The sequence below is a fragment of the Tupaia chinensis genome, unplaced genomic scaffold (assembly GCF_000334495.1).
Source record: "Tupaia chinensis unplaced genomic scaffold, TupChi_1.0 Scaffold000081_1, whole genome shotgun sequence".
Taxonomy (NCBI): domain Eukaryota; kingdom Metazoa; phylum Chordata; class Mammalia; order Scandentia; family Tupaiidae; genus Tupaia; species Tupaia belangeri.
The window spans coordinates 5289793-5301131 of record NW_006159542.1 but is presented as its reverse complement, the minus strand read 5'-3'; the positions used below and the strand labels follow the sequence as shown (position 1 = coordinate 5301131).

The following is an 11339-nucleotide window of genomic DNA, read 5'->3' as shown; positions in this document are numbered from 1 at the left end:
CAGGACCGACAAGGAAACTGGGGCTCTGGCAGCTAAGCAACACGACTGTCAGTGATGGAGCGGGGGGCCCCCTCAGAAAACTCCTAAGCAGCCCAAGGCTCACTGAAGTCCTGCTGACTCTAAAGCCCAGGCTGCGCTCGTTCTTGGGCTCTACCTTAGAACACACCTGATTTCCTGCCTCCAGCCTTTATTCACATGCCCCTGCCATGAGCGTGCCCTTCCCACGCCTCACACCTGCAGGGCCTAGCCCTTCCAGCCCAGCTCACACACCCTCTCCTCTAGCAAGGATCCCGGCGCTCCACCCGACGCCATCTCCCAGCCCAGCGCCATAAGCGCACCTCCATCCGCAGTACCTCCCACGCCCTCCGCATTCCCCTGCGACTTCATGATCTGTGTCCGGGTTTCATGTCCTCAGTAGCTGGGAACTTCTCCAGGGCGGGGACCTGGCCCAGGGTTTCTACTCTACTGTACTCTCCAGATGTTTGTGGAATGATTTAATAATAACGATAATGATAACAGAAGCTAATGCTTACTGAGCACAAACCACGTGTGAGACGCAGCTCTCAAAGCTTTGCATGTATGAAAGCATTCATTTTATCCTCACTGTAGCCCTAGGAATAGGGACGATCAGGCAGCCTCCTGAAGAGGGGAGAACATGGAAGCCCAGAGAGGTGAAGTGACTAGTTGAGGGTCACACAGCTGGAAGAACTGGCCTTTGCATTGAAGTGGTCTGAATCCCAGGCACTCTGCTATACTGACTCCCACCAACAAGCAACCAACAGAGGCTCACAACCATCTCTGCCTCCTTGGAAGGCCAAGACCGCAGACCATCCTCCTCCTGGGTGTCCAGCACTTTAACATGCATTGTCTTAGTGAGCGACATGTACTGAGCCTTCCAACTGGGGCTTAGCTCCCAGATTGACAGGTGAGAAAATGGCCTCAGAGAGGCCCAGTGACCTGCCCAAAGCCCTACAGCTGGCTCAAGGCAGGGCAGGTCTCTTTCAAAGCCTACGCTTTGCCATATTCATAAACATGAGGCTGATGGCGGCAGGTCTGGGAGTGCAACTGGGGCAGCCCCAGCTCACCCAGGCTGCCCAGGGTCCCGTGAGCTGTGGGACAGGAGAGCTGGGGCCAGGCCGCCCTCTCCCACATGTGGCTTCAAGATGCCGTCAGCATAACAACCAGCAAGCAGACGCAGATGTCGTGAGCACATCCCTCTTCCCAGCAGATCAGACAGGGCCAGGCTGAGAAGACCTTTCTCCCTGGGCTTAGAAGGCCCCTCTGAGGCCACAGCTTATGGGAGCAGCTGGCTAGAGGCCCTCCTCAGGCCCTGCATCTCATGGCCGCATCCTGGGCCTGCCTACTCGCCTGCTTGCCCACCGCCTGGAGGCTCCCCTCCCAGCACCCAGTCTGCGCCAGGGATTAGGGCCGAGACTGGCTATTCTGACCCCATCCTCCTGCCAGGGTATAAATAACTTTGGCTCAGGAGTGGAGCACACATCACCCACGACCTGCCCCGACCGAGGATGTGACCCACTTGCTAAGCATTCTTTGGGAGGCAGCAAGCCCAGCCCCAGAACACCCCAGCTCCTCCCTCGGTGTGCACTGCAGACTGGGGCCCACCACTCCATTTCCTTGTGTGAAGAGAAGACTACACCAGATTAGCTCTTTGTCTTCCCAGCTCCGTTCACACCCATGCAACCCACCCAGAACTGTGTCCACCTCCCCCAGCCCACACAGGACCCCACCCTGTGGCCCCTCTTCTGCAGAGTTTGCTTTCAAACTCTGACAACCCCACAGTCATGCTAGGGTGGAATGGACACCCCTCCCATTGGAAAGATGGGCAAACTGGGCACGAGGTGGTGGTGCAGGGGTGATGCAGCTGGACCATACAGAAAAGGTCCTGGGCTCGCATCCTGGGACCTGCCTGAACACACCGGCACACACGTGCTCATGATCCGGGTGACGCTGGGGATGGATTGCGGCATGGAGACTTTTACAGGGGTAGCTCTCTCCCTCTCTCCCTTTCTCCTTGAAGAAATATATAAATGCACTTTAAATGAAAAGATAGTCAAGCTGAGGCCGAGGGCTGCTCAGGGTTTGCTCTATGGAAGCCTGGAAAATAGAGAGGTCCACAAACCCCATCAGCATTCACGCGCCTTCTGAAAAAAGAGTGATCTTGCCTCTAAAAAAGAGTGGTCTCCCCAGCCCTCACATGCAAACAGGAGGGAGGCCTCTGAGATCCCAGTGACAGGCGATTCAAGTAGCCAGGCTTTGGCTCCCAGTCACTGGGGCTGAGTCAGTGGACACAGCAAGCAAATGCTGGACTGTTTGCAGCTGGGCTGTGGTGGACCCCCAGCAGAGCCTTTGCTGCCCAGACTGCCCAGGCCTGGGAACAATCTGGCTCGTGTGGCTCTAGGAATCCCCATCACCCAGCCCTCCTGCTGCCCCTCTGTCCTGGGGGTGCTCAGATGGGAGGGCCCCATCCCAGGCCTTACCACCCTGGACTCCCATCAAGCCCGCTGGAGGGTCAGGTGAGGTCCACCTGGGCCCCACCTGGGTAGCACTGGCCAGGGACCACTTACCCGGCTGCCTTTGGGCCCAGGATCTCCTACGGGTCCAGGTAACCCCTGAAACACAAAAGAGAGGGGCAAGGACATATGGAGACATTCCACCTGCTGACAATGGCTGGGAGAGGCTTATCTCCTCAGGGCCCTGAAGCTGCCACCGTAGAATCAGGACAGGAATCAGGACAGGATCGAGGAGGCCCTCAGAGGGGAAGATGAGTGGGAGGAGCCTCTAGGGCCCCACCCCCACAAAGTCAGAGAACCCTGTCCTGCTGCCTGCAAAAGAGACGATTCCATAGTCCACCCTCCCTGGGCAGCCCTTTCCTTCAGGCCCACCCAGCAGGTGTGGCTCCTGGGCCCCCAGCCCATCACCTCCCTCTGCCTGGGGACACCTGTGGCCATCTCACACCACTGTGGCCACAGAGCTTCCAGAAGCCATATACTGCACCTGCCTGCCAGGGTAACCTTTGGCCCCTGGGCTGCCCTCGGGTCCTGGCTGCCCCTGTAAAGGAACAGAGAGAAACATAAGGAGAGTGGAGACCCTACCCAGCTCCAGTCTGGGGGCTCTGGGGGCTGGGGCTAACAATGGACAAAGAGAGGTGCAGGAATGTGAGCTGTAACAGGAGGAAAAAGAAGCCTGAGGGCCCCCAAGCCCACCCCTCTGAGAAACCGGTCCAACAGGCCTGGTGCAGGCCTGGTGCCACAAAACCCCTTCTACTTGCCGCTGGAATAAGAAAGCACTGAGGCGGCCTGGCTGGCTCTCTCCTGCTGGCAGGGTTGCTGTTTGGCTTGGGCCAGGGTGGCCAAAATTCCTGCAAACCCCGGCGGGCAGCGTGTATAATATCCCCTAACATCGCCAGAAACAGGCCAGCTATTCAGGGCTCTAGGCTGGGCTCAGCGGACCACACTGGGCAGCACAGACTCAGGCTCCTTCAGGCAAAGGTGGTGGGGGAAAGGCAGGGCGGGGCACACTGGGGCCTCCAGCAGGATGGGAGGCAGATCAGCCCAGCTCGAAGGCTTGTCCAGGAGCTGGAGTCAGGGCCAGAGACAGGCAGGGCGCAAGAAGGAAGAGCAAGCAGGGCCCACGAGGCCTCACCTGTTCTCCGGGATGCCCTGCCGGTCCAGGATAGCCCTTGTATCCCTGTGTGGGGAAGAAAGTGCATCAGGCAGGGAGGACACACCTGGGCCTGCGTTTCAGCGCTCAGGTGCCCAGCCTCCTTCCTGCCTGCAGTGCGTGCTCAGTAAACACTCGCCAAAAAGATGTGGATACTACGTGATAGGTAGTACAGTCCTGTGGTTTCCCTCCACAAGTGGTTCTTAGACCAAAATTCCTCAGTCTGCTCCTTCGGCAAGGTTTGTGGGTGGATCCGAGATAGAGAGACTATGGCCCAGTGATGCCACTCCACAACCCTTCTTTCTGAATCCAGGGAGACAGTGAGAACCTCAGAACAGGATAGACTAGAACCCAAGGTCGGGGATATGCTCAACCACCACAGGATGCTGGGGTTCCCTCCCCTGTAGGGACCCACCTTGTCTCCTAAAGCCCCAATCAAAAAAGATCTCACATACACTAACCATATGTGTTAACCAAAATAACTGCCATCATCCTCCCCTGGTCCCCGCTCCTACTCCAGGGAGAAAGGGTCCACCCATGACCTGGCTGAGGACGACTCTGGCCACTTCCACTCACCACCACAACCTTCTGACACATGAGGCCACACGAGAGCCTTGCAAACATCCCCAGGCCCTGTACCAACTGCACCCTCTGTCTCAATGACCCAGTGATATGGTCTAAGGCATCTCCAAGTCCCTAGGTCAAGAGAGATGAGCTGAGTATGCTCTTGGTGGCGCGGGGTTGACCGCCTGAGCCATTTCATAAGTTAGGAGGTCTCTGAGAAAAATCTGACTTGGGGTGTCCATCAGTTTAAGGTTGCCGTGAGAGTCAAACCAGGCAAAGGGCTTCTGTTTCAGACAGGATAACCACATTGGTCCCCATTGGACCCCCTTACACAAGAACTCCGGGCTTGGTTTCGACGCTGTCCCTGACTTACTGTGCAACTTTGGGTGAGTTACTACCCTTCTCTGGACTGCAGATGGGGAAGTTAGAACTCTGAGTCCTCTCTATCTCTGATGTTTTAGAGCCCCAGAATTCTAAGGCTCTCCCAGAGCCTAATTCACACATAAGACTCGACATAGACGACAGGGCTCTGGGCCCTTTTATATACTAGTGTTTATCTGGGACTCCACGGGCAGTGTATGACCTCACCTAGCCACTTCAACAGCACAACCTCCAATTTACTTGGGAGAAAACTGAGTCTCAGAGAACTGAAGCCACCTGCTCCAAGACCCATCGCTTGAGAAGCAGCAGACTTCCACTCACCACCACAACCTTCTGACACGTGAGGCCACACGAGAGCCTTGCAGACATCCCCAGGCGTGTATAAGCTCCATGTCCGTACAGAAACTTACACAGGCACACACACTTAGCACCACCCACAACCCCTGCCCCCGGATAGTGGAGGCTCCTGAGTATAAACAACAGAGTTGGTTTGATTCAAGAGGTCTGGGGAGTTTACAAGAATTCCTTCCACACCTACTCATGCCTCAAAACCACTCAGAGATACGATCGCATCTCAGATCTGGGTGCCTGTGGAGACTGATGCAACATGGCCGAATCAGATTCTTCTACCCCGGTGTGTGCTATTTTCCTCAGTAGGAGAACTGAGAGGCACAGACTGACCAGTGACCAGCATGCACAGTGGTTAAGATCTCAGGTTTCAGATGGACAATTGGACACTCGCTTCACCTCTCTGATCTTTGCTTTCCACAGATGTAAATAGGTGATATAAAACACTTAGCACAATATCTGGATGGAATTCAAAGATCCTGTAAAGATCAGCCTGCTGTCATCACCATAATCTTTATTTTTCATTCATTCATTCATTCATTCATTTCATTTCATTCGTTCAACAAGCACTTAAGGGGTTTACATGATCAGCCTTGCTCCAGACACAGGAAAAGTGAGACAGACAATTGCATTTGCCTTAATGGCATTTACATTCTAGTGAAGGAGCAGTAAAAAAAAAAAAAAACACACACACACAAAATAAATGTAAAAGATAAGGAACAGCAGGTGGGCAGCAGAGGGAAGGAGGGCTGTTGTTTAATGGGTATAGTTTCAGTTTGGCAAGGCAAAAAATATGCCGAGATTACTTGCTCGACAGTGAATATCCTTAACGCTACTGACCTGAACAGGTAAAAATGCGTAAGATGGCAAATTTGATTATTACGGTTTTTGTTTTCTTCTAACCACAATAAGAAATACTTTTTTGTGTGTGTGGGAGGGGCGGATATTTTTGCTATAGGGTGCATGGTCTTGCCAGAGAGACAGAAAATGAGAAATCACCCCCCACCCCCGGGAGGATGACCATGCTGTACTCCCTTCTCCTCCATTCTCCTCTCAGGATTCTGGGTATGCACACGCGCTCGGTGTGAGTTTCAAGCTTCTGGGTCCAGAACTCAAACCATAGTCAACTACATGGGAGTCCAGCGACATAACCATTACGTCATCTGCTGGTCCCAAGAAATACTATTTTAAACAGAGAGATGTAATGCCTGGTAGTGACCAGAGGTCTGAAGAAGAGTAGGCAAAGTTAGGGAACAGAGAGGGGCGGTGTTGGGAGGAGCTGGCAGTTGCAAGGGGAGTGTAGAGAGGGCCACTCAGAGGAGGTGAATGCGAGGAGGGAGCCAGAGTAGGGCTGGCCCTCTGGGGAAGGGCATTCTGGGTAGAGGGAACAGCAAGTGCAAAGGCCCTGAGGTCAATGCTCTTGGGCGGGTTCAAGGAAGCACAGGAAGGCAGCTGTGACTGGAACAGAATAGCAAGGGAGTGGAAGGCGGGCCGGGCAGAGCAACCGCGGCACATCGGAGCACGCAGACAGCGAAGGGAGGGGCAGCCACAGCACGCGCAGAGCAGGGTGCAGCGCGACATCCCTTGTCTAACCGCCTTGATCGTTTTCTCACTTGAGCGTGCAGGTGAGGAGGAACAGGCGAAATTCAGCAGAAAGAGGTCTTGCCTGTATGGTGCCACCAGCCATCTTGCTAGTTACCAATTAACCACGTCCCCCTAGCCAAGAAGGCTGCCAGAGCCCCATCTGCCCTGCCCTGCTCTTTCTAGTCTAACTCTCCTGCCTTTAGCCCTGTAGACCAGCGGTTCTCTCTGGGGGTGACTCTGCTCTTCCCTTTTCCCAAGGAAGAGCTGAATTTGGCCTAGTGCTCCTGGTGGTGACTCGGCCGGGCAACTGCCTTCCTCAGTCAGCATCCTCTGCTGCCTCAAGGACTGCTGTGGAGCCAATGGCGCAGCAAGGGGAAGGGCTCAGAGACAACCACAAGGGGGGCAGGGGACCCCTGTCCATCGCCAGCTATCGTGGCTTCCTCTGCTGCCACAACACAAGGCAGAGAAGTGTCTCGGGTGAAATCCCAGGCAGAGTGTAAGCAAGCCCTTTGCTCAGGATGCAGCTAAAGGAAATGAGTGATTGTCGGGGCACGTGCTGTGGCCAGCCCTGGGCCTGGCTCCGCACCAAAGCCTTAACGTACCAGCTCGCTAACTCCCACAATCGCCCCTGGGAGGTCAGAGTTACGAGGAAAACATTCCAGTTGAGAAAACTGAGTTCAGAGAGGGGAAGAGACTTTCCTGAGGCCACCCAGCTTTCCTGGGGCAGTACCAGGCCCGTGGCTCCAGGCTCTATGTTCTTAGCCATCAAATCATGGGTGAGACATAGTCACGGAAGCCCAAGATCTGCCTAGAAGAGCCACTTGGCCACCCCCAGGAAGATCCCTCTGCAGATACGTCTCCCCAGGACGGACGCTCACAGACCGTCCCTGATAGCACTACTTAGGAGCGAGGATGTCATGGAAGCCTAGCAACTCGGAGTTGGAAGAGGCCAAAGCCATCAGTCTGCGAGCTCCTTTCTCATTAGACAGACCGAGAAACTGAGGCTCGGAGGAAGAGTGGAATTTGTCTAAAATGGCTTAGCAAGTCATGGGCAAGCCCTGATCATTTCTCGAGGGTCTAGACCTACCAGAAGACCACAGTTCCAGGCCTCTCCTGATCAGAGGACCCAGAAGGGCCTTGACTATTGCCATGAACACCCAGTTTCTCCTGGCTGCCCAGAAACAGCAGACCAAGCACAGCCTACGTGGAAGGTGGAGTCTGGGAGAGGCTTGTGTTCCTGGAAGCACCTTCTCAGTGTTTACCAAGCTGGACCAGCAAATAGCTTCAAATGACAGGACCCAGGACCAGGAAGGGCCTAAGCCTTCATCTTCTCCAGGGCCCCAGCAATTACAGAGCAGCCGCTGACCGCAAGGTGCACCCTCAGACAGTGATTTCCCCGTTTGTGATCAGCGCTTGATAGTACAGGGGAGGGGGGGTGCTTCAGGGGAGCTCCAGGGACCTCGCTGTCTGCAAGGGGCCCCTGGCCGCCCAGCAGGCGGGTCTCCACAGGACCTGTGTTTATAATAGAGCTGGGCTATATTTTGGTTTGGGAGCCAGATTAATCATTGCTTACAATGCGCAGGGAGAAACCAGACATCACCTCACTGTTGCTACAGACAGTCTCCCCGTCCGGCGGGGATGCTGTTTGGGCTTTGGGGGGAAGGGAGGTCCTGTCCTTGCCTGGGGGTCCTAGGGACGAGTGTGTGCTTAGGCTGCAGCTATTCACCCAGGCTTCATCTCAGCCTGTAGGTAGCCTCGGCATCCCTCGTAGCAGTAAAATAAGACTCACCGAACTTGCTTAGCACACCCACGACTTCCCACTGGACTCGCCTACCACCTTGGAAGCCCACACCTCACACTGGGCTATCTGCAGGGCAGAATCGAAGAGGGGAAACACATGCCAAGGGGTAGACAGACGTATTGCATGATACTGGACAAGTGTCTGCACCCGCCTGGGCCTCAGTTTCCCCACTGACATCTCAGAGCATCTTGTGGGCTCAGATTGTAGGACTCTGAAATCTGTAACTAGTCTCAAAGCACCGTCCATCATGGCTGGTGAAGTTCTGACATGACACCAAACTCCACTCAGGGGATGCCTGAGACAGGGCAGGGCAGGGAGGTGTCTGCAGGACTCATTCATTGATTCAGTTATTCATTTCGCAAATGTTTGCTGAGTCCCAACAAAGACCAGGATCTTGTATGAGGGGGTAGAGATATGCCGGTGAGAAAAACAAACTCATTCATCACCTTTTCCAAGGGAATGAAGGTTTTCAAAATATATTAAGGGGAAGGGCCAGCAGGTGGCGTGGTGGTTAAGATGCTGGACTCCCACATGGCCGGCCACGGTTCGAGTCCTGGACTTGGTGGCTTGCTTTCCCTCTCCATCTCTCTCTCTCTCTCTCTTTGTTCCTCTCTGGTCAAATTAAAATAAACAAATAAAGTTAAATAAAATAAATTTTTGAAAGGTTTTTGCTATAGGGCACATGTGCTTGCCAGAAAGACAGAGAGACAGAAAGCGAGAAATCACCCTCCAAGGGGGATGGTCACACCACAATCCCTTCTCTTCCATTCTCTTCTCGGGATCTTGGGCACGTACGCACACGCACCCAGCGTGAGTTTAAACTGCTGGACTCGAACTGCAGTCGACTACATGGGAGTCCAGCAACATAGCCATTACACCAACTGCTGCTCCCTAAAATAATTCTTAAAAAGAAAAAAAAAAAGTATACTAAGGAGAAAACAGGAGAGGAACCAAGTGCTAGATGCCTGACCCAGAGGAGGCAGCACTGTAAACAAACTTGCAGGAGGAGCAGGGGAGGGAAAGAACAAAGACAGGACAGGAGAGAGGCTGGAGGGTGTGGGCCACAGCAGCCCAGGGCAGCTCAGAGGCAGGGGAGCCTGGAGAAGATTCTTAGAGGGGCGCTATTAAGTGGGGGTTCACACCCAGGTAACAGACAGGTCTGCAGAAAAGCAACAGGTCATCGTAGGCAGCTTCAACCCTGTTCTCCACAAGTATTCCCAGATCCTCCCCTCCTTTGATTATGGCTTCCCATAGACAGCAGTCAGTTCGGTGCTGGGCAGGGCGAGACAGCAGGAGGCAGCCGGAGGAAGTCGGCCTGGAAAGCGGGCAGCTAGGTTTCAACCTGGGTACCAGTTTCATGCCATCAATCATGTCTACCCGGGACAGCGTGTTAAGAAAGATCCTAAGGTCATCTCAGGGCGTGGCAAAAACACCACATTAGCGATGTCCGCCAGAGGGAGGGGAGGGCAGGAGGGACTGTGACAGTCTCACATTGTACTGAGCCCACGTGGTGAGATAAGACCACCAGGCTGGGGGGGGCCCTGTCCTCTGTGCACCTGCTCCGACCTGACACACGTGCTGAGGACACCAGTGAGTGGCCCACCAACCAGAAAGTACCCAGTCCCAAAGAGGCTGAAGAGATGGGCCTCGAGGCCAGAGGGGCAGGCGTGACTTCTGCCCTGGTGCTGAGGAGGTGCTCAGGGGAAGAAGGCGTTCGAGACTAGAACTGGGGGACAGATATGCAAAGTTGAGTGTGGAGGGGAGAGCACGCCAGGGGAGGGATAGCAGAAGAAAACACAGGGAGGCAGGGCCCAGGGGACCGGGAGGGGTGAGGGCTTTTCTACCCTAGCCCTGTGGCTGGGTGTTTTGTTTTGTTTTTTTGTTTGTTTGTTTTGTTTTGCTATAGGACGTATGCACCAGCCGGAGACAGAGAGAAAAAATGTGAGAATGTGAGAACACCCTCCAGGGGGGATGGCCACACTGTAATGCCTCGCCCACTCTTCTCTCGGAATTCTGGGTACCCATGCACACACGCACGTACGCCCAGTGTGTTTTTCAAGCCAACGAGTCTAGGATCCAAACCTCAGAGTTAGCCATGTGGGATCCAGTCACCTTACAACCATGCCATCTGGCTGGCCCGGGATATGCTTTGTTGTGGGTAGGGGCTCTGCCCTGAGCAATGCAAGATGCCCAACGGCATCTCTGGCTTCTGCCCATTGGAAGCTAGCAGCTCTCCCACCAGCCCGTGGTAACGAACACAAACGTCGGCCACTGCTGACTGTTCCCCGGGGGGCAGAATCCCCCCACTGAGAGCCACTGGTCTGCAGGAGAAAAGGCAGGAGGGTCAGACCGGAAAGCCCCCTCAGCTCGGAGAAGGTGGTTGATGGGTAACCAGCAAGGGGACTGAGGGTACCAGGTGGGCAAGACCTGCTGCTGCTTCTCCGTCATGACTATTATCACCCATTCATTCCCTCGTTCATGCAGCAAATATGGAGGAAGTGCCTCCATGTGCCAGCCCCGTGCTGGGTGCTACAGCTGGGGCACTCACTTAACCCTTCCGACCACTGCGTGAGGCAGCTGAGGCCCAGCAAGGTGAGCCGACTGGCCCAAGCTCAGCAGGAGAGGGACAGGGCTGGGACTCCTCATGGATCGTGGCAGAGAAATCGATCTTCTCAGGTGGGGAGCCTCTTTTCGCTGGACGGGCCCTCTCTGGCTTGAGAAGCTGTTTCAGTCAGTCTTGTGGGGAGCGAAAGGGCCTGAGGGTCAGAGGACCCGAGTTCAAATCTCAGCCTGGCTGCTCAGTGACCCATGGAAGGTATCTCCATTCAACTGTGGCTCTCAGTCATGGCTGCACAAGACAATCTCCCGGAGGTTTCTAGAGCTACTGATGCCTGGGGACCCCTCTCAGACCAACTGACTGAGAATCTGGTGGTGGGGCCCGTGCTCCCTGCTGGTTCTAATTCATGGCAGGGTTGGGAGC

The 11339-nt window shown here is 54.7% G+C and overlaps 1 protein-coding gene across 1 annotated transcript in view; it reads right to left on the bottom strand.

Annotated features, from left to right (window-relative positions):
- The window catches only part of COL27A1 (collagen type XXVII alpha 1 chain), a 191819-nt gene that overhangs the window by 115855 nt on the left and 64625 nt on the right, over positions 1 to 11339 (bottom strand). Inside the window, exons 12-14 of the mRNA XM_027769364.1 lie at positions 3664 to 3708; positions 3016 to 3069; positions 2586 to 2630 (exon numbers count right to left, since the gene is read on the bottom strand). Of these exons, the coding sequence (XP_027625165.1) occupies positions 2586 to 2630; positions 3016 to 3069; positions 3664 to 3708 (144 nt within the window). The remainder of the gene's footprint in view (positions 1 to 2585; positions 2631 to 3015; positions 3070 to 3663; positions 3709 to 11339) is intronic.